The sequence below is a fragment of the Grus americana genome, chromosome 2 (assembly GCF_028858705.1).
Source record: "Grus americana isolate bGruAme1 chromosome 2, bGruAme1.mat, whole genome shotgun sequence".
Lineage (NCBI taxonomy): Eukaryota > Metazoa > Chordata > Aves > Gruiformes > Gruidae > Grus > Grus americana.
Genome location: NC_072853.1, coordinates 148,617,446 through 148,640,870, shown reverse-complemented (window position 1 = coordinate 148,640,870; position 23,425 = coordinate 148,617,446). Strand labels below are relative to the sequence as shown.

At 46.3% G+C, this 23,425-nt stretch overlaps 1 protein-coding gene and 1 long non-coding RNA gene across 7 annotated transcripts in view; both read right to left on the bottom strand.

The window, feature by feature from the left end:
- Nucleotides 1-23,132, bottom strand: part of MLLT10 (MLLT10 histone lysine methyltransferase DOT1L cofactor) — a 155,939-nt gene extending 132,807 nt beyond the window's left edge. For 2 of the 6 annotated variants that reach the window (XM_054818470.1, XM_054818474.1), the window contains exons 1-2: nt 22,992-23,132; nt 3,621-3,789 (exon numbers count right to left, since the gene is read on the bottom strand). In XM_054818470.1, the coding sequence (XP_054674445.1) occupies nt 3,621-3,789; nt 22,992-23,042 (220 nt within the window). In that variant the 5' untranslated portion in view covers nt 23,043-23,132. Of the gene's footprint in view, nt 1-3,620; nt 3,790-3,959; nt 4,214-22,991 lie in introns of those variants that run through there. The other 4 variants (XM_054818471.1, XM_054818475.1, XM_054818472.1 and 1 more) reach the window with 4 other exon arrangements.
- On the bottom strand, nt 6,671-12,083 carry LOC129203660 (uncharacterized). Its single transcript, XR_008576101.1, has 2 exons — nt 11,605-12,083; nt 6,671-11,509 (listed from the first exon to the last, which is right to left on the bottom strand). It is a non-coding gene; the product is annotated as an uncharacterized LOC129203660 (long non-coding RNA).
- Nucleotides 23,133-23,425: the final 293 nt, after the last annotated feature.

The following is a 23,425-nucleotide window of genomic DNA, read 5'->3' as shown; positions in this document are numbered from 1 at the left end:
AAACTGAACAAAGATACAAAAGTTTGCTTTTTCCCCACCCCGAAAATTCATATGGAGCTGTAAATACAAACTAAACTGAGCATCAGGGCTAGGATCAGTTGCAACTATAGCCAGGCTACTACATAAATCCTTAGGAAAGAGATTTTGAGATGCAGAATTCTCTGCAAGACTGTCATACATATTTTTATATTATATTAAAAAAAAAATCCACAGAAGAAGGGTTTAGTAATTTGGCAATATTATTCATGTTTGAAATGCACATATCAAGAAACTTTAAGAACTGCTGAGGGTATGAAAATACAAGAACACAAGTGGTGTGAGTATAGTCTAATGTTTGTGTGGCTTTAACAACTAATAACAATCAAAAAGCCAAACATTTTCCTCAAAAAGATAATCCTGAATCTGACATCATATTTTTAATATCTCAATTCCCAATAATCATATGTTAAATAAGAAAATCTGGTTTAAGTGTGTAACTAGAAATATATATATGATAAATTAATAGTTAAGAGGAAAGCTGAGATTCTATTAGTATCTTCTAGTATATATACAAAAATAGTCTAGAAGCTAGCCTGAAGAAGAAAAAAAAAACCCAAATCACAAACAGGAACACAACAGTAGTATAAAAAACCCATGGCTAATACACCTTTCCTTCTATGAAGGAAAGTCAATGAAATCATTTCCCATTATATACATACATATAGTCACATTAAGACCAGTTGTCAAATTTTCAAATACATTACCCAAGTACTGACAGACCAAACTATCTTGATAAGCCCTTTCTACTGTACAACAAAGTTTTTTAACATGACAAAAACATCTTGTTTTCATTGCATCTATATTAACCACAGATGAGGGGGACTTTGAATTCCTCTTTAGAAATTATGAAGGAGACTTGAAATGTGCAACCACACACTTAAATTAGCAAGAGACAGTGCAGAGTAAGAAACTAATTACAGAATGCAACTCAGAGACAGAGCTGGCAATTAGATCCAAAGGCAACACAAGTTGGGCAAAGACCAGAGTTGAACTGAAGTACTTTTATATCTGCAAATGTAACAGACTACATCCAGAACGTAAAAAAGTTCACCACAGGTTTGTGCTCCAATACACTGTTTATTGAGTTCCAGGACTTCCTTTAAACACATGAAGAGATTTTGTCCTCCACAACTTGCCAATGAATTAACACTTCAAAAGAAGTTTCCTCTGAACTAAAAATAATTATAACAACAAAAAATGCAGTTTAATAGAGTCTCACAGGTAATACTGCTGTCTGAACTTCAAATAAGGACTACCAGCTTTAACCACGAGGACTACTACTTTTACTACAGACTTTTTGTATACAAAAAGAGTGGACATGCTTCCTCTACCACCTTCACGTGACACATCAAATCCAAAATGTAAAACATCAATGATACAGTAAATCAAAACATTCAAATTCAGATTTGGACCTGACTGTGAAAAAAAAAAAAAGTTCAATATTCTTGTACCAAATGTACTGAAGTGTGTCTCTATATTAGGAATACTTCCTAAATCAGACTTCTGTTGTTCCCACTATTTCAGCTTCAACTGCTGCTATCATCAAATTCTTTTGCTGAAAATATTAGCAAGGCTCTAGATGCAAAGGAAGATGCCCAAGATACTACAAAAGTAATAGCTGTTTCAGGTATGACTTCTAAAAGTATTCATGTCTTAGTGCTCTTTTTCATGACCCAAAGATTCCACAAAACCAGAGTTAACTTACTGGTTAACACTACTCAGCTTTTAACCCAACACAAAACCAATTCAAAACCAGACTAATTTCACAGATCCTGTCAGCTCCCTTCTGCGTTCGATCCAACATTAACAACATATCCTGGTTTCAGCTGGGATAAAGTTATTTTCTTTCTAGTGGCTGGTATAGCACTGTGTTTTGAATTTAGTATGAGAATAATGTTGATAACACACTGATGGCTTTAGCTGTTGCTAGGTAAGTGTAGTCACTACACTAAGTCAAGGACTTTTCAGCTTCTCATGCCCTACCAGGTGTACAAGAAGCTGGGAGAGCACAGCCAGGACAGCTGACCCAGACTGGCCAAAGGGATATTCCTTACCACATAACATCATGCTCCAGTTATAACTGGGGAAGCTAGCCAGGAGGCGGAATTGCTGCTTCGAAACAGCCTGGGCATCAGGGTTTGGTTGGGTTTTTTTCCCCATGGGTGGTGAGCAATTGCATCTGTGCAATACTCGCTTTATTATTATTATCTTCCTTTGTTATCCTATTAAACTGTCTTTTTCTCAACCCATGAGGTTTTTTTCCATTCTCCTCCCCAACCCACGGGGGGGGGGGGGTGGTGATCAAGCAGCTGTGTGGTGCTTAGTTACCAGCTAGGGTTAAACTACGACACAAGAATAACTGAATTCTTCTTCAGATCTCCTTAAATTATTACTATTGCTCATTACTTCTCATCAGTTTACAAAGACAATATACATGAAACAAAGTTACTATATCATCTTCAACACAATTTAAAACCAAGCATGAGACACGCATTACTAGTATTTCACATGCGCTAGGCTTAGGATTTTCTGTCTCCTCAAATTTGTTTACCACCTAGAAGGAGTCAAAGATCCAGCAACGGAGTTCATATGACTGCTTGGGAGGTGATACAGAGAAAGTACCATGTTATTCCTTATTTCTGCTACCATAAAGCAAAAGTCATCGTAACTTCCTCTCTTACAACGTAAGCAGCAGAACCCAGTCTCTCCCTCTGCTCTCACAAGAAGGGTCAACCCACTGACAGAAAGAAAACAATCACACATAGAGGGAATATGCCAACTCCTGAGCTGGAAACCAATCAACCAGCCTCCACTAATCCAAACAAATCCAGCGTCAGCCATTCCAACTAGCACCCTCCCCCTGCAGAACCACAACAGGAAGTCTCTTCATCTACCAGGAAACAACAGCCAAATGACATTCAAGGAAAGGCAGGCAGAGGAAAAAGTCACATGACAGCTAAGTCTTTCCTCCACACCACTCTCTCCCAGTCCAAAAACCCTCCTCATCTACTGGCTGCCTCTCAATTTATTTTTTTTTTTTTTTAACTTGGGAAAGGCAGGGACAACAGGGATCAAGTATAAGAAGAAATGCAGCAACAATTGCCAGAACAGAGGTTGGTAAGAAGTTCTGCAAAGAAGAGAAGGAGTTTTAGGTAGTCTTTGGGCTACTGCAGCTGAGGTTGTTAACAGGGCACAAAAGCAGACTGGAAAGCATAGACACAGAAGAGGCACAAGGGTAAGAGGAAGGGGAAAAAACCTGAAAGAGGGAGTTCTTCCTTTCTTGAAGCCATAATATAGGAAGTCATAATATAGAAAGTCTCACATGAGGGAAAAGACAGACAAACTGTAAGGATAGAGAATGACAGGACAGGTCAGACCAGAAAGCACGTGGCCCAAGAAACAGGGAAATAGGCTTCATGGGTGACAAGAAGGAGCTGGGAGGGGGGAGGTAGAGAAAAAGGGGAGAAAAACGGCCAAGGGCGGGGGATGCAGGCCTAAGGGAAGAGGACAGGGAAGATCAAGAAGGAAGCAGTGAGGCTGGAGGCCAGAGCGGGTGAGCTGGTACTCGCCTGCCTACTCACCTTGATGCACTGCGACATTGCAGCCGTGCCCGTCGCAGTAGACAAGCGGGTTCTCGGCCCAGCCCCTCTCGTCGGAGCACACGCAGCAGCCGCCGATCATCTCCTTCATGCTATTGGAGAACTCGCCCTCCAGTGACACAGGCAGCAGCAACGGCTCGCTAGAGACCATCTAAGGGTTAAAAACACCGTCGTCAACAACACACACACACGCGCGCGCGCGCGCGCACACACACACACACTTCACCCCCTGCCTGCCCCCTCCCCCGGCGGTGTCTCCCCTCAGTCACTCAGCCGCCGCCGCCGCCACCGCCGCCACGGCAATGATTTAGGGCCCATGACCGCTGGCTGAGAGCCTCTTCTCGCCCCCGCCCGACCAACCGGCCAGGCTGTATCAGTCACGCAAGCAGGCAGGGGCAGCCCGGTGGCGGTACACTGAGGAGGACACCACACAGCAGGCAGACAGGCAAGAGAGCGGGGCCGACGCGCAGGCGCAGTGCGCGCCCCCGCGGGGAAGGCCTCGGCCTGGGCCTCCTCGCGATGGTTCACGAGCCGCCCAGGGAACGTGAGCCGTGGCTGAGCGCGCGCCCCCCCCAACGGCTCCAACCGCCGCGCCGAGAGAGCGTGCGCGAGCGAGAGGCGCCCCGCCAGGACCGCCCGCCCGCCCCTCGCCTCGCCTCCGCGCGGCCGGAAGAGCCGGCTCTCCCGGACACCTGATGGCCCGGCCCGCCCGGCCCAGCGCGCCCGCCGCCCCGGTCTGCGAGCTGCGCTCGTCCCCGCTCGGGCACCCACCTCGGCGTGCTGCCACTCTCCGTCGCCCGGGCGAGCCATCTCGCCCCCCCCCCCGGCCGGCCTAACCCTAACGCGCTCCGTGCCGCGACCTCCCGCCGGGGCTGCTCGGCGCGCCTCGGGACAGCCCGTGCGAAACCGCCTGCCTTCCCCGCCCGGGCGAGCGTTAGACGGGCTTATTGCTGCCCCCCTCCCCTCGGTGTGTGGGGGGGCGGGGAGGTGGCAGACATGCGCCCCGCTCCCACCCGCGATGTCACTCTGCTCATGCCCCCTTCAGGAAGGCTGGAGGACTCGCCCCATTCCCGCCCTCCCCTCCCACCCCGCAGAAATCATTTTTACTATCTTGTTTATTTTCCCCCTGATGTGACTGCAGGACTAATGCATTCCCGCTCCCAACTTTTATTATCCTGTTTATATCCCCTCGGTGTGCCTGCAGGACTAATGCATTCTCACCACTACACCACTTCCCTGCCCTCACCGCAACTTTTACTATTTTGTTTATTTTCTCTTCGATGGGGCTGCAAAACTAATGCATTATTAATCCTGCTCTTTCTTCTCCCCCAAAACTCATCGTGTGGATGCGGCGCTGTGTAGCTATTGCTGCCACAGCAGTGAAAGTGATGCTGAATAGAAGATGTGACAAATAAAGAAACCAGGGAGGCCACAGAGACAAAAACAAACATGTTCTTCGACACAGCTGTTCTCTACTTTTACTTAGAGGTGGATATGCCTTTCTAGACGTTGAGTGGTTGGGGGTTTTTTTAATAAAACAATTCTAATTCTGTTGTCTCTTTTAATTAAGGGGGGGGGGGAGGAAAACGTGGGGGGGAGAGAGAGCTGAGGTGGTCAGCAGAGAGGAAAATCTCAGGCTATTCAATTCTCCATTGTAAGCAGGTATGCCTGTAGCAGAAGGAACTAATTGTGGTGATTGTTAGGAGCACAGAGAAATTAAATGCAGCTTTGCAAAATTCTGCTCACTCACTTGCCCCAGGGCCAGTAAGGGCCAGTATTTGTTTGTTTGTTTGTTTGTTTGTTTGTTTGTTTATGGGCAAGGAAGATATCACTGATTTATCTTCATTATCATGCTAAAAGGTGGAGAAGCAGAATTTGTGTCTGGACTCTATTTTTGATGATGATTTTGCAAGGCCAGCTTAGTTTATATGGTATCTGTACAAATCACTCCTGAATTATGTACATTCCTAGATGTGTCGCTACCTAGACCTGTATAAGATGCAGGTTATATTTTATACATTGTTAACTAATAAAACATCTGCAGTTGTGTATGGGAGTATGACGAACTGCTACGTGGAAGGGAGAGGTGGGATGTGCACAACTCTCTACCCCCTAGAGACATCTGAGTCTGCAGTTTGTATGCAGGATATCTTAGGTCAAGCTCTTTTCTCTCCTTGAAAGTTTAAAATGAAATTATTTAGATAGAGGAAGAATGGAGGGCAGGCGAAAAAGGAATGATGAAGGTAGCTTCCTAGCTGAAGGGCCCAGCCAAACACCCGATTAACACAGCCGTTTGAGACACATTCTAAACATTTATCTGTAAACGCATGTTCCAATATCCTTGAGAGTTTAGATGTTTTTAAGGCACATGTAAAAAATGGGGGTGGGGAGGACTGGAATGTAGTATGTTGCAGTTTGTGTAAAATCATTCAGACATTGCTCTCAAAAAAAAAATCCACCCCACACCCAAATGTCCTATCTCAACACTGAACAATATAAATTTGAACATAAAACTATTTACATTATAAAACATACTTACAACACTATTTTTATTACTTTTAAAGCTTGTAAAAATACCCTGAAAATTGCAGGTGCAAGCAATTACTTCGTAAGGAAATAAATTAATATATCCTGGTGTGTTTAAAAAAACCCCACAAATTATTTGAAGCTGATAGATACAGTGTCCCAGCCCTTCTTCATTCTTGTCAAGAAAATGACATCTAATTTAAAAAGCATTCTCAATGATTCTGTTAACCCTGACAAAAAAAAAAAAAGGTACAACAGCAAATCTGTCCTTTATTTCCCCGACAGGTAAATTAAAATAAATATCATTTTAAAATGAAAATATATTAAATACATTTTAATTTGTTGGGTGAATTTATACATTTAGTAGAACTTGTAACAAACAATTGTAAATTTTTCTCATAGCTTTTTTTTTTTTTTAACTTCATTGAGAAGGTCTTCCTGCAATTTCTTCTTTGAAAAGCAATTAGTACAATTCCCAGGTCTGGTGGTTTGGTTTTTTGTTTTGGTGGTTTTTTTTTTTTAAATGTTAGCTATTTTAAGGCTCAGTCTTTAGTTTTATAAAGAAGCATCACCAAAGAAAAAATTAATCGCTTTGCAACAACTTGATTAAAGCTGCACCATGGCAACAAGAGTATGTTCGTGAAAAACCTCCTGTATAGTTTTCAAATAAAAATATTTTAATCTCACACCATGTAACACACCAGCTCAGTATTGAACAGCCTGAAATTTTGCTTTGGTCAAAATTCAGTCAAGCCTAATACATTCAATTATTTAATGAAACATTTGTTGTCTTTATATGGGTTTTTGCTTAATTCTTTCTATAGAAAGAATGTACATGGACTGAAAGAAACGCCATGACTACCACCTTATGGTATTGTGTAATATTTGGTGGAAAAATTTAGATAACTTCTTGATAGTTCTGTAAAACAATCATTTAGAGAAGACCTTTGAAATGCAAAATAGGAAAAGAAATGCATTACCACTAAATAAATACTGCAAACACTAAGCCTATAACAGCTATGGAATCAGAACATAAAATCTTGTAGCATATATGTTCTTATGATTGTAGTATTTAATAAGCACTGACATGACACAGAAGGCCAATTTTCTTTTTAAAAAAAGAAGCCTGTCCTTCTTATAGTGATATATAAGAGATTAAAATAATTAGAGAGGAATATAATTCAGTGAGTAAGAATGAATAATTTCATTGTTAATCTAAATGCAAGGAGAAAATCCAATTCTCTTAAAAGGAACCTACAAAACCTAGGAGCTAAACAGGTTAGATTATAAGAAACGTACAAGAAGATTATATGTTTTCATTTTTTTTTATACTTTTTCAAATAGAGTGAATGCATAAGTGAAAGAAAATAACACTGTCCAAAAGCAAATTGTTTTTAAAAGTTTAAGGAATTCCTCACTAAAATGTTAATGTACATTGGTGCATAGCACTTCAGCTTAATTAACAAAAATAAAGAGGTATTCACCTTAAATTTTAACTACCAATTAATCGGTTACAACAATAATGCAAAGATTTTTGAACACTTGCTTTAAATTTTACTCTTTTTTTTTCTAAAACGTGCGAAATCATATTGTAAGTTTAGTGAATAAAACAAAGCATTGAACAAGAAAAAGTCTTTCATTTATAAAACTGCATTACCAGTTGGATATAATCATCAGAAGAGTCTTCCAGGAATAACAGAAAAAGCACAGACTTCATATAAAATGCATACTGTATTAGAAAACATGAATTGATATTGGGACTTGGAGCTGTAGAGTAGGGAAACTCACTTCTTTCCAGAAAGGAAATTTCTGATAGCAATTTTTACTCCATTTTCTGATTGGCTCTTTGATGAGAAAGCTTTGATCTTTACCTATGTGCAAAAGGATACATGCTGCAGCTAAACAGATGCAACTGAAAACAGGAAAATTGCAGTAACTTAGTGATACTCAATAGGTAGAGTAATACATCTCCCGATTATCCATTTAAAATACATCGATGCTTGTCTGCCTTTTGTTTATGTGGGTTTAAATCATTAACAGTCTTCACTGAAATACATTCTAATCGTGGATATTCGCTTCATTTCTGGGAAGGCAGCAGCAAAATGGTCACTTTACACAAAATGCGACTCTTGTGTGTTGACCTTTGCACACGATGTGTTTTAAATGGCAGTCTGCCGTAGATCCAACAAAGTATTTCCATCCATGTTCAATTATGAATGATACGGCATGTCTACAGAACCCAGATTAAAAATGTTAATGTATCTTTACACGCTTACTCCTAAATTATACTGAGAAAGAGCAAAGTTTTCTTTTTCCTCCTCTTTAATATACTGCTCAAATCTGTATTTAACACCTATCCAAATGCAATGTACTGAGTAATTTAAAAGTTTCAACATTTAGCATGTAGTCACTTCTTGATCAGGAGTTTGCATGCTGTATATTTACATGTTATGCAAGTACAGGTAGCAGCATCAAAGGTCATGTCAGTGCATCTCCTGGACGCCATGCCTCTTCATATGTTGTGCTATTTTGTGCAAACGTAATTACAAATTTTGTAATTCTTTAGACTGCAAAGAAAGGGGGAAGTAATTCCACCAACTATTGTATTCATTTTCTTGCTTTTAATTGTCTTATCACCTTTGGAGACTTTGGTAAATTCCACTTAACTAGGAGCAATGGATAAAATTGGTGGTTTTCAAGTACTGCTTCTGTTACTAATGTTGGCATTTAAATGTTAATTTCAGACTGAGGTTTACAGTAAACACGAAAGGAGGGATTTTCTTTGAATGAACAAAATCAAACCAAAATTCTAAATAAAGGAATCCTAGCACAGGATGTTTTTAAGCTCAGTCATTATTTCCTTTTAATGATTTAACATTCCCAAAGTGATAGGAGTTAAAGATTTAAAAGTGACAGTTAATTTATAATTCTCTACATTAAAAAGGCATTTAAATGTTAACCACATTTTTATGTGAGTCAAGTCAAACTAATGATAATTACAGTATGATACAAAAGAACCTGAAATAAACTTCTAGCAAACCATATTGAATATTAACACTGTATTAAGCCCTGAAAAGCTGGGTTAGTAAACTCTGGAATTTAGATTATATGCGACTTAAACATAATGCAAAGCTTCTCTTTAAAGAATAGTACTTCATTTTGAAGTTTGGATTTTTATGAGGTATGTATTAATTCATTGGGTTTTTATTAAATACATTTACATAGCATCACTCCAAAACCAAGCCTCAGATTACTTTTCTTCTGTAGGCATATATCGATGTAGGATTTGCTAAATTAACATTCCATATAAATTAATAGCCTTTTTTTCATGTCGGCTGCATTGCAATCAGCAGTGTGATACTGCGTTGTGTCACAGGTCACATTTATTTGATTTCGATTTAGGAATGGTATCTGTACTACATATTAAACACAAGAAACGACACGCTGAATTTCCCATCAAATATCTTAAATACAGACCTATCTTAGATGGATTTGTATAAACAAAACACATATAGCTAATATAGGCGTGGGAAAGGAAAAGCTGGTTTGTTATATGCTAAAGCAAATTGGAGTAAATCAACCGCATCCGTGGGCTGTATAAGCAATACTACTCTGCTTTTCCCAGTACCATTTGGACAAAACAATGTTACTTTTTTATTTAAAGTGTTTTCTTCTCAACAAGGGGCCACCACTTCCCAATCTCAAAAACACGCCCCAGAATATGTTAATTAATTGTATTGTGTCTCTGAAAGAAAGAGGTTGCCAAATGCAATAAAAAAAAAGGTCTTTCTATCAGTGAGCTCTGTTCCCACTGCTAGTTACCATCTAATTTCAATTCCAAATATATATACATAGATACATTTCCTCTAGGTACGATTTTGACCATTAAAAACTGTCTAAGAGCGAAAGTCTAACTTGACCACATAGGGTGTATCTGGGAAGCTTAACATTCCTGGCGAATTAAGCGCACAAGCCTCGGATCACTTTTTGTCAATCTTACTATGGTACTTCAGAGTCGGGAATGTGGGTAATTTTTATATCGTGGTACTTCCCAATTAAAAGTAACAACAATGCTCCTTTGTGAAAAAAACTTAATGTATGAAATATGTCAACACATTCAGCACACATACAAAATAGAGAGCAATGAAGAATGGCACAAACGGTCTCTCCCTGACTATTTTTTTTAATCTTCCCTTTCAATAAGATAGTTTTCAAATAGCGATATATTGTTTTAGTAAATACAAGAGCATTAAATGTCCTTTTGAATGACGCTTTCTAAATTTGTAGTTACCTTTTGAAAATTGCCAAGCAAGCAGCAATCAAGTGTAAATGCATCTCCGGAATACTCAAGTAGGAGAAGTAAAACAAAACAAAACAAAAATATCTTTCTTTCCTCGATCTTAAAGTTAATGCCTTTAGATATCACCGGGGTGGTGTTTTCCTATTAAATATTACTTGCATCTTCAGCTTTCGAATTACATGGATGCTTTTTACCATCTATACTGAATTGAGCTTTTATTTGGAGGAGTCCCACAAAAGCCTGCAAGTTTACAAAGAGTGAAAGAGAAGTCCCAAACTGTATTATCTTAAACAATGACTGCAAGCATGCAACTTCCCAAGTGTGCGTGGGGGGAGGAAAGTCACTTCAGAAGTATTTTCAGCAAGGTGATATCCATAAACATCATCCTTTAACTTCTTTTACTTGCTGCTTACGATCCATGCAAAATGTTAATTTATAGGCGATATATTTAATTTTTAAAAATCTACACATCACTTCTTTTAAAATAATTTTTCATGTACTCGGAGATGACTTGCTAAAAATAACCACATTTCTCCTAGGAAGGATTTTGTTAAACTAACTAGTTCTCTAGAAATTCTTTCCTCATCGCAAATATGAGCCCCTACCCGGTTTTAATTTAATCTTCCAGAAACAACGTGCAAAGACATATTTTTTCCCTTAGAACATCAAGGGCACTTGTTGGAAATTTTCTTGAACATCAAGTTAGTCAGTTCTTCCTATATGTAAATACATGAGAAAGTTCAGGTCTGAAATGGCGTACCAACACAATTTAATTTCTAATTATTTTCAGGGAAGAGACAACAAAACACTTTTCCTATAAAGCAAATCTTTAAAAATCTCAAACCAACATAAAAACAATCAGTTGGGGAGAAAAAAAAAATCCAGACATCACGGTGCTTATATGAAAAACAGGTTAAGATTAATCTTCATTTTAATAAACAGACCATTAAGACGAGTTCCTTCCAAAATTCTCTTTGGCTACATTTATTATTCCAAATCCAGCGGTTCGGAGCAATTTCTCCCGATTTCTTTCAGAAGTCCCGTTCTAAAATCCACCCACAAACAGATGTTACTTTATGTACAAATCCACTGCGGTAGTGGGTTGTTGGGGTTTTGGTTGGGTTTGGTTTTTTTTTTTACCTTTCAAGTAACACGTGAGCTACAGCCTCACAGGAGCTCCCTCAGTGGATGGCACTTCTAAAGACTCCTCTCTACTTATGTACCCGTTTTCTTGCCGGGCCCCCCCGGGCTGCGGCGTGCGAGCACACCAGCTTGCGGGGGGCCCGGCGGCGGCGGCGGGGCGAGCAGAGCGGCTCGGCGGGAGCTCTTCTCTCCTTCCCTCGCTCCGGCCGGGCAAGCCCCGCCGGCGGAAAGCGGCGCGAAAAGAGGCTGCCGGGGAACAATGGGGAGCGCCCGGGGGAGAAGGAGCCCCGGCTGCGCCTCCTCCGGCCCCCGCTGCCCGGCCCCGCTCCCGCCGCTTCCTGCGGCCTCGCACGCTGCTCTGCCGGGGAGCGCGGGCCGCCGCCGGCGGGCTCCCACCCCGCTCGCTGCCTGGCGGACGCGGCCCCACCGTGTTACCTACGGCAGCCTGCCCGGAGCCCGCCCCGCTGACGGGAGACCCTCGCTCACCCTTGAAATCCCCCAGGCAAGCCTGCCAGTTCAGCGCCGCGCTGCCGAGGGCGCCCACGGATTTACTCTCTCAGCCGCTCACCCCCAAACTCTCCCGCGCTCCGGCGCGAAGCCTCCTGGAGGGCGAGTGGGGCTGCCCGGCTGGCCCGACGCCAGCCCCGCTCCCGAGCCTATCCCGGGGTCGGCGGTGCCGGCAGGCCGGCCTATGGGAGCCCTCATCCCTCCGCTGGCTGCCCCCGACCTCCTGCCACCAGCCCCGGGCCCGCCCGTCCCCTCGCAAGCCGTGAGCACTACCAGCAGGAGAGGAGGCAGCACTACAGACGCGCCACGACCCGGGCGCTGCAGTGCTTGCTTCTTCCCTTCAGGGGACGGTGCTGCACACAAAAGACGGCTCAGCATTGTTCTCCTCCCTGACCCCCAAATCCCCTTTTCCCCGCCGCAGAAGCCGCCGGGAGAAGGGAACGGGAAGGACCGGGATGGAGGAGGAAGACGGGGAGAGGCCGGCCGCTCCGCGGGCTCTCTCGCCATCGTTGCCTTTACCGAAACTTGCCCTCGTGGCGTGCCTGCAGCCTGCTGTCGAAGCCTACCTGCTCACGGCAGCCCTGCCGAGCCCCCCTGCCCCACTCCCTCACCCCCATCCGCCTGAGCCCCTCCGACCCGCTGCGAGCCTTGCGGAGCGCGGCCGCGGCCCTCGGTTCCACCCAGCGCCGGGCAGCACTGTCTCGTCCCCTGCTCGCAATGAGTGGGTTTTTTACGTGTCGCTTCGCCTAAAAATCCCGCTGAGGCTGCAAAAGCACACACACACCCCCCCCGTGTTTCCGTCACCAGAGCCTCCTCCTCGAGTTTCCACACGGGATCACCTGCTTCACACACGCACGGCGGGGGGGTGGGGTGTGTGAAACAAAACAGTACCAATGCAAGGTTTTATTTGAGGGTTTCATCCTCAAATTTATGCAGAGTGTACTGCTTTTTAATCTTGATGGGCCAGGCGATATTTAAACTATACACTGCCTACTTTGCTGCCTGTGATCCCAAGTCCAGCAGAATGGCGTGTTCCTGGCAGCCGCGTTACAAACACCAGATAGCGGGAAAGGAGACACCGGGATCCAGCGGGAAACTCAAAGCACGTGAGGAAGAGAGTGGGAGCTACAACGCAACACTGAGGAAAAACCACGGCTTGATTTAAATAATTGCATAATATTAGGATTTAACTTATAAATGTTTACATTTGTGTGATTTGATTAATGTCACGTTTGATTTCCTTAAAGCCACTGACAAGGTACTTTAAAACACGAGATTAACGTCTACCAGTAATATTCAACAGGCAAATCCTCTTCCCAGCGCCCTGCCTGCCCCCCCGGCCCGGGCAGGTAGGAACCTCACGCCCCCCACCCCAGAAGGGCTCTCCCATCCCCGAAGCCCCCCAGCCCTCTCCCGGCGCCCACAGCCACGAGGACCCCACGGGACCCCTTCCCTTCCTCCCCGCTCCCACGGGCGTCCTGCGGGCCTCGGCTTCCCCTCCCCCCCCCCGCAAGTGACGGTCGCGGAGGGATTCCCCCGCAGCCGCCCTCCCCCTGGCCCCCCGCCACCCTCCGGGGTTAAGCCGGAGTTTCCATGCGCCTGGCGGGCTCTCCCGTCCGCCTCACGCCCCGAACAAACGCGACCGGGCCTGCCTCAGCTTCTTCCCCACCCCCACCCGGCCGTTACCGCCACAGGGACGGACGCACGGACACACACACACACACACCCGCCCCAGCGCTGGGCGCTTCCCGAGGCACCGCCGCTCCCGGGTTTTCCCGGACGGGCGGGAGGGGGGACGCGGGGGGGGGGGGGTGAGGAGGGGGCGGAACGCTCGAGCGCGGCACGAGCGTGGCCGGCGCGGGGAATTGTGGGTAGGAAAGTGGTCGGGCGGCAAAGGAAGCGGCGGGTGGGGGGGAGGGGTGAAAGGTCAGCGGCCGAGAACCCCCGCGCCCGCGCCAATGGCGGGCGGCGCCTCGGCGGGCGGGCGGGTACCGCCGCCGCCGCCACCACCACCACACGGCCCGGCCCTGCCCTGCCGCGCCCCGCGCTTCCCTCACAGCAACTTGGGGCTGCCGCCCGCCCCGGCTGTAAACACCGGGCGTCTGTGTCCCGGGCGGGCGGCGGGGCCGGACTGCCGGCGCTCCCAGAAGACGGGACAGGGCCCGGCCCTGCCCTGCCCTGCCCGCCGCCCTTTGTAACGGTTCGCGGCGAGGCTGCGCGCCCGCCGCCCCGAGCTCTCCGCGGAGCCGAGCGCCGGCGATGTTTGTTTGCACACAACCCCACCCCCACCCGCTCTTTGCTCTTTGATGCAATTTATTTGATTTGCAAATAATTGCAGATTTTTTTTCCTCCCCCTAACTCCCCCCACCCTCCGCTTCGTCTCTCGCCACCTCGGCAGTTACCAGGGAGATCCGTCCTTCCCGGCAGCCGCCGTGGCTCGGAGGAGACCCCGCACACAAAGGTCCCGGCTCGGGGGCGGCGGGGGCGCCCGGGACGGCCCCGTTCCCGCTCCCACCAGCCGCGGTTCGCCGTCGCGGGGACTCTCCGGTGAGTGCAGAGCCATGAAATCGGTAACTTCTGCTCGCAGCGGGCACCGCTGCTGCAGCGGTTCCCGGCAGTAAACGGGGGATTATTTAAATCGCGCCGCAACTTTTCTCACTGTCCCCTGCACCCCCGCCGCCGCCGCACAGCCTCTAAAGGTAAAGTTTAAGCGAGTCCCCCCGCCAGCCCTTCGCGACGAGACTCAAACGGAGGACGAAAACGTGAAACGTTCACACGGAGAAGTGGTTCCCTTTGTTCTTTCATTGTTTCTACCCGAAGTGGCGGATACAAGGACAAACACTTACCTTCTCTCCTTTTGGCTTCGAAACACACACGTTCCCATCAGCTGTAAAATGCACGGTCCACCTTGGGAAGCGACTACAAATGTCGGGAGAGTTTGTATTCCATTCTTTTTCGCCCTCTACTCTTTTTAGCGAAAGATTAAGTTGCCGAGCACGTTGTTGCAAGCTGTAGCCCCCTGCCTTAGTGAATGGTCACGTTTAGGACCCTCCAAGTCCATCCTAATTCTGCCAGTAGAATTGAGGGTATTGGAGGTCTAAACTTTCAAAAGGAAAAGGGCCTGGGTGTATCTAGCAGACCTGAAAATGCACTCGGTTCCTCACTCACTTTCACAAAATGGATATAAACACTTCACCCCACACAACTCAATGAAATACACATTTTAAAGCTTGAATGTAGAAAAGCTGTTCCCTCAGCTCAGATAAGCTGAAAGCAAACTGGCGTGAAGAAAATCTACCTCAGCGTATTCCGCAGCGGGAATCGTTTCTGTCTGGAGTTTAAAATAAACAAACAAATAAGAGCATCATATAGAAATACTAAGCGTAAAGTTTAAAGGGAAACAACCTCTGAGAGGAACGTGCTACCCAGGGTGGAAAGGAGAATCACAGCTTTCTAAAGTGTCCTTTTCTCTCAAAAAATTACTGCTTTTCATCATCCCCCCCCCCCCCGTGTGACCAGGGCAGGGGAGAGGAACCCGTTTTCTGCTTTCTTTGTAGTCCAGTCGGTGTTTCGCACCCAGCCACCCAGGCAATTTCCCCCCCAAACCTTGCTTTAATCTGATTATGATGAGATTTGCTGATACAATGAATATTTGAAATGATCCTTGTGTCTTAGTGAGCGGGATGCATTTTCAGGCTCCAGTTTCCAAGGCTCCCCGCCGCAGAGGGAAGAGGAGCGGTGGGGGGACCCCGGGGCCCCGGCGGGGGGGCAGCCACCTCCTCCAGCGCCCAAGGGCGCCGGATTAATTCAGCCCAACTCCCTCGGCCAGTGCTTGGAGTGGGATCCTTAAGTGCCTTTTCCCCCCCACCCCCCGCATCCTCACGCCTTTGCCAATTGAAAAATAAACAAATTAAAATTAAAAAAAAAAAAAGAGTATGCAGGCGACCCAAGTAATTGTGGGATCAGGAGTGCGTGTTGTCTCCCCCCGCTCTCCCCTCCTCCCTTTCCCCCCAATGTGGCCTTAATAGCAAACTGGAAGGCCGGTTTATTTCATAGGGCCATATTACAACCAACAAGGTAAACAGGGAATCGTGGGGGGAGAGGGAGGGAAGGAGGGAGGGGGAGAGAGAGAGAAAGAGAGAGAGAGAGAGAGAAAGAAAGAGAGAAAGAGAAAGAGAGAGAGAGAGGGAGGGAGGGAGGCTTTTCTTTGATAGCGTTTAATTGGAATTGAAACATTCCGGGGCTGTAAACATTCTTTATTTATTCAGCACACATAAGCGGGCATTGTTTTATCACCATCATAATTACGGTGTCCTTTAAACTGACTGATAGCAAAGGAGATAAGGGAATGCGCCTGTAGCTCCAGATCAAATCGCTGGCTCTCCCCAGGTCACCAGGATCCACACGGTCCTTGGAGATGAGGAGCGCCGGAAGATTGTGGCCAGGCCATCCCTTACGTCATGAAAGTGATTTGTACCACATTGCTAATTTGGTGCAATTCATAACCTCCTGATCTCCTACGTTTGCAACGCTTTTCAGTTTGCGGGGTATGTTTTTTAAGATGTAGTTCCTCAGTGTAGAAATTAAGAGTGATCACCTATGTGCAGGAGAGGGTCTTATTTCCCAATGTTTGTTGCTTTACCTTTGTCTAATTAAAAATGCAAACTTTTAGGATCCTTTCAGAACAAAGCCTCACCAAATCCCCTTTACGTCCAAGGATTTGCAAATTTATAAAGGCTGCATTGAATTCAGCATGGGGCAAGGGGCAAAAAAAGGGTAGAAGGTCACTGCATTTTGATTATGGGTCAGTAAACAACATGGCATGTAGTATGTGTCCAGAAACTCCTGCTAAAAAGTATTTTAAAACTACCAGGAATATCAAACTCAAGAAATAGTCTCAGCCCATGGTGATTATAAATTGCACAAAATTCTAGTGTGCAAGTGACACCCCAGCCCCCACGGGAAAAATACAGCTTAAAAAGCACTTAGCAGAACTCTGCATTGCTGCTCTGTTTACCAAAAAAAAAAAAAAAAAAAAGGAAAAAATAAAAAAAAGAAATAAAACAACCCTGAAACTCCTAGGCATAAGAGTGTTAGCAAGATTATGATTTTTTTTCCCCCCCCCCAGACTGATGGTTGGCATTTCTTTGTCCTACTCATTTGGGGGATTTAGTTATACAGTCTGATTTGTTGTTGTACTAGAATTTACGGCAAATTTTAGGTACTACAGTCACATTTGGCTGACTTTAAAATAGCAGAAAGATCCTATTATATTGTTCTTTGACCCTATTATATTTACGTTACTGGACTCTCTGTGATAGCCTCTAGCTGCTTTCTATCTGTGTCCTCCTTGAGTAAAATATGCCCAGCAATACCTAAAAGCAGGGTATAGGGTTAGAAAACAAGTTCTTATTTGAAATATATATTTCTGCCTAGCGTCATGAAAGCAAAAGGTTTATTTAATGCTTGTCAATACCTGAAGACATGGTCCAGCACTTAACAAATAATAATAAATAATAATAATACTCTAATAATGTGGCAATCCTAGTGTGAAAATGCACATGACCTCTTAGGTTTTCCCGAAGATTTTCAAAAGAATTCTCCCCATTAGTACAACCGCTGGTGGACATCGCTGTTGCATTTCCCAACGAAACGTTTAAAAGACTGTAAATGGTGTGTGCATTACTTCATTGCAGAAGGAAGAGGTCAGGCTGAATTGCACTGGTATTTAAACGTAATCATACTATGAAAATAAATCAAAACATCACGTAAAAGGAGTATTTTAAATGTTACACACATTTTCTTTCTGGAAGGACGTGGTTAAGCACTTCCCCGCGAGCATATATATTTTAACAAAAGTTTACAAAAATGAAACTATACGATTTCCAATAAATGGGAATAGGTCTACAGCGAGGTATTATGAATATTATTTTGCTCTTTCTTTTCTAATGAGGTTTATCCTTCGGCCAGACAGCTTCAAGACTGAAATACTACTGACTATAGAGTGTAGATTGCAGATTGCACGCTACTCAACGTGAAAAGGAGCACGTTTGATTGATAGTCTCTGTGTGTGTGTGCGCCTATACACACAACTCTCTGTAGTTGTATGTATATGTGTTTGGCAAAACCGGGCATCTCTGGGCGTCCTTATCTTAAGAAATGTGAGACAAACATCCATCCCTTTAATCACGTTCATCTTTGATCAACAGCGAGGGTGACACAGTCCACAAAATTAACAAAGAAACTCCCTTGCTTTTGAGAGATAGCTACATATACATCTGGGGTTGCGCACACATGCACGACATACACACAGACACTCGAACGCAGGCATACACCCCTGCTCCCAGTTAGTAAATTATTGCATAACTTTTCATGTAATTGATACCAGACACCTTTAATTTTTCATTTTCATTATTTTGGCCAGCTTTCACATTAACAATCTAAGCCATAAATGTTGGTGGCTATTGATCGCAATCCCCTGTGTGCGTGCAAATCCATTTTCAAGTCCCTTGCCTTTAATGTGCATGTGCGTGTGCAATGGGCCTCCGCCGGCTCTTCATCAGGATCTCCCCCCAGCCTGCTTGAGGACGACCCCGGATGCACAACGTGTGCTGATGGCCAAGGGAAAGCACAAAAAAAAAAAAAAAAAGAAAAGAAAAGAAAAAACCAAAACAAAACAAAAAACCAAAACCAAACAACCAAACGATGGAGAAGTAGAGAAACAGAGGTCTCCGTGTGAGATGCGGAGAAAGATATGCAACCGAAAGTGTGTGTAAGTATACGGTGGGGATGTGTAGGTTGGGCGTCTGACATTTCCCAAGACTTCTGGAGGGTTTCTCCTTGTCGACATTTGGCTCTGCCTCGACCCCGGCTCATGGCCGCACCTTTCGGATCCTCGAGGTTTGCCGAAGAGCCCCTACTAGTTTTAAACGTTTGTTAGCGCCGGAATTAAAGAAACTAAAATAATGCTTTTTTTAAATAGTTGCCGAATCCCACTGCCAGGCTGTCACTGGCAGTACGTGGGTGCGTGTGCCCGTGGCTCCCTGCGTGCGAACGCACGCGTGGATTTACACAGGACTCCGACCCAGCTGAACTACCTGGCAAATAAAGGACTTTTCAGCCCATCGGGGGTTTTGGTAACGTCTTCTGAGCAGCTTTCTCGGAGTTTACTGTTCCTTTACTGTTGACTCCATAGCCTTAACCTTAAAGCAGGGGGAGGAGAGCAGTGGGGAGGGGGTGGGGGTGTTGGCAGCATATAAGTACATCAGGAGGAATTTTTAAACGACCTTATTGTCTCTAGCTCTAGAAAGACTACGATGATTTCTTTTTAGCGCCAGCAGCTGTTTTCTCTCGAAACTTTGCTTTCAGCCTCAGCATATACCAGGGTGCCTCTCACACGAGCGAGAAAGAGAAAGGCAAGGCTGGGGGATCCAGATGCAAGGCGAGGGAAGGCGAACTCCGCGGATGGTCTTAGCTGTGCCGAGGCATTGTTCACTGCTGCCTCTCGGTTACGTTTAAAGGCTGAAATATCACGAGATCCACTCAATGATCCTTTTCTAATTCGAGGGACAAAATGTAATTTGCTGTAGCTCTGCTTTCTCGGATGGGAATACTACCCCTGGGTTTCAAAGGGAAGAACTAGGCATCGCGGTTCGCACACACATGGATTAAGTTGAACAGCGGCGATTACATCTGCGCTGAGAGCAACAGTAGTCCAGGACTGACTTTTCAAATCTCAGCCCTCCGAGTTAGAGGCTCCCTTGAATAGACTTCCTCCATTCCCGGATGCACTTCTCCAAATTCCCACTTCTCTCTAGAATTCCTGCAAAATTGGGGGCTCGCCTGCATTTCGCCTTGGCATGCAAAACTGCGTTTTCCCAGAGTGATTATGCGCTTTATTTTAGCTGTACCTGACGGGGTAACACGAACTCCACGCACCATATTGCCAATACACGGAGTGGATACTGACGTTTGGGATTGAAGATTTTTTTTTTTTTCCTCCGTCGATTTTTTGCCAAGTCTCAGAAATATGAGATGTCTCATTAATCTCACGGATATGTCTAATTTTGGATGTGCAGTGATACATAAAAGTGCTTGTGTTTGTATCCAGCGGAACACTGGATGCACGGCAGAGATTGGTGATTTTTTTTTTTTTTTTTTTTTTTTGCAGCGCCTAACGTGCAAACCGCAAGCAGCATCACTTTAACGTGACAAGGGAGAGGCATGCAGCTATCGCAACATAGCGAAATCCTCGTTCCTGACATTCGAATAATTTAACGTTCCTAAGAAGAGGTTAAACCTTCATGCTGCTTCTTCAAATTGATTTTAAGGGGCTGCTATAAATGGAACATCAGAAAGCTGCGGCAGGGCTACTCCGAGCGGAATATGCAAACTGCGAGCCAGAAGCATCTTAGCCCGTTGCAATATCGTACATTGTGTGTGCCAGCACTTTTTTGTTATTACGTAAAGGCTCTTGGAAGCACCTTGGATATTTTACATTCTCCTTTCTCTGCTGGAAGCAATCAGCACGCAGGAATCCTGACGTGGGCTCTGGGACTATAGGACATTCCAGCTCGTGATCCAGCACGGTTAATTGTGAAAAGTGTATACATTTCTGGCTTATCTATGCTTTGTTATGGGTCTGACGTGAGCCCACGTCCTCCTCCCCCCTCCCGCAATATTACAGGCAGAATTTCAGTTAAAAGTGTTACAGTATCACGGTGCAGGAACCCGTGATATTCAGACAGCAAAATAACCTTAGTCCCCGGCTGTAAAAAGCTAATTAAGCAGAAGAGGAAAATCAAGAGAAACTCGAAAATGTAAGTATTCCCTCTCGTTAACAACCGAGCATTTAACTTTGGAGCCTCAGAAAGGGAAATACCGGGCTGTTCTGCACGTTTTCGCTAAGCTTCATTTTCCACACAATGCAGAATAAAATGCTAGTTTAAAGTGGCTACGTTACCGAAGGATTTTCCATCGCTACGATCAGACTTATGTCCTTTAAATTCACGGCATGCACAAAAGAGCAACGTTTGTCCAAAATAGGATAAAAATATACGAAACGATAGGGGGAAAAAGCATACAAATCCTTCCTCGGAAGCTAGCGACGAGGAAGTCCGAGAGGTCTGAGTGTGTTTGAGCTCGGATTGTTTAATAGAAAGATTTATATACTAACTGTATTATTTACTTTGGGAGGGGAGGTGGCAGTATAAGGGTATGCTAATTAGTGGGAGATTTTTGGGGGGAAGGGGTGGAATATCAATTTTTATTGCATCACCTGTCAGGAGTGTCCAATCAGCGTTGGCTTTAGGGGAATTAATTGATGAAGGTGTCTCCGGACGAGCTCACTTCACTCTGTCATTTTATTTGTAGCTAAAGCAGCGGCGGGAATAGCAGCTGCATTTCTTTTCTCTTCCTCCCTTCACATTCCATTATCATAGTTTCCAATGGAAAAGCAGGGAATGAAAGGGAACAGGTACTGATCTTCAGCAGCAACTTAGACAAACACTTTGGCAAACCTGATTTTTAAGATTATATATTGATTGTAGCCTCACGGTATTTTTTTAATTTATTTTTTTTTTAATTTTGTCTAAAGTTTGGCACTTCATTCACCAGGAATAACAGCCTTTGTTATATTTTATTAGCAGGATGCCTTGAGACAAATACAGCATCTGGCTGAGGATTGTGTGTGTGTGGCTTTTTCTTTTTTTTTTTTTTTTTTTCATCTCTCTCTCTCTCTCTGCAAATGCTGGGAATAATTTAATTCACGAAATGGGAGACCTGAAGTCGGGTTTTGAAGAGGTGGATGGCGTGAGGCTCGGCTACCTCATCATTAAAGGAAAGCAAATGTTTGCACTCTCCCAGGTTTTTACAGACCTGCTCAAAAACATCCCGCGAACTACCGTGCACAAGCGAATGGATCATTTAAAAGTAAAAAAGCATCACTGCGACCTGGAGGAGTTGAGGAAACTCAAAGCCATCAACTCCATCGCTTTCCACGCCGCCAAATGTACCCTGATCTCCAGAGAGGACGTGGAAGCCCTTTACACATCCTGCAAAACCGAACGGGTCCTTAAGACGAAACGGAGGAAAATAAGCCGGGCGCTGTCAACCACCGACCTCCGGTCAGAGCTCGCACCCACCGACCCCTTCTCCGGCTTCTGGAAGGAGAACAAACTTTGGCTGGGTTTGAATGACTCTCCCCGGCCCCTGCTGCCCATCAGGAGGAAAGCTTTGCGTCCGGGGGATACAGCCTTGCTACCGGCCTCTCATCTACCTCACATTTTTAGTAAATACACTGGCCACAGCTACCCAGAAATCGCTCGGGCGCCTTGCAAACCCCCCGTAAACTATGAAACGGCGCCGGCGGCGGGCAGCTGCGCGCCCCTTCGCGCCCGCCGCCCGCCCGCCGCCCGCCCCCCGCCCGCCGCCGCGGCGCGGCCGCGGCTCCCGGCCGCCGGGCCCCCGCCCCTGCCCGCCCGCTGCCGCCGCCGCCGCCACGGGGCGGCCGCCGCCGCCACCGGCGCGCTGGGCCCCCCCGGCGGCGCCCGCCGGTCCCTGGCCACGCCGCGGCCCTGCCGGCCCCGCGGCGCCCCGCGGCTGCCGCTGCCGCTGCCCCGCGGCTTCGGGCCGCCGCCGCCCGCCTTCCCCGAGAGCGGCAGCAGCGACTCGGAGTCCAGCTGCTGCTCCGGCCGCGCCGCCCACGACTCGGACTGCGGCTCCAGCCTCTCCAGCTCCAGCGAGGGCAGCTCGGAGGAGGAGGACGAGGAGGAGGAGGAGGACGAGGAGGGCAGCGGCGCCTCGGACTCCAGCGAGGGCAGCTCGGAGGAGGAGGAGGAGGAGGAAGAGGAGGAGGAAGAGGAGGAGGAGGACAGCACCTCGGACTCCGACTCCAGCTCGGTCTCCAGCCAGGTCTCGGTGCAGAGCATCCGTTTCAGGCGCACCAGCTTCTGCAGCCCGCCCGGCGTGGTCCACGCCAACTTCTTGTACCATCTGGCGGCCGCTGCCGCCCCCCGGCCCCCGGCCCCGGCCCCGACGGAGCCCGGCGGGCTGCCCGCCCTCCGCGGCGCTCCCGGCGGAGTCAAGCCGGAGCTGCCGGAGGAGTGGGGCCGCCCCGGCTGGGCTCCCGCCGCCCCGGCGCTGCGCTGCTCCGGCGGCCTGGGCAGCTGCTTCGCGGAGATAAGAGATGATAGGGTATCCGAGATCACATTCCCACACTCTGAATTTTCCAATAATGCCAAGAGTACTGACCTAACAATTAACTGTGTTGCAAAGGGGGCCTCTTCACCTAGCCCAAAGACAAACAATGCAT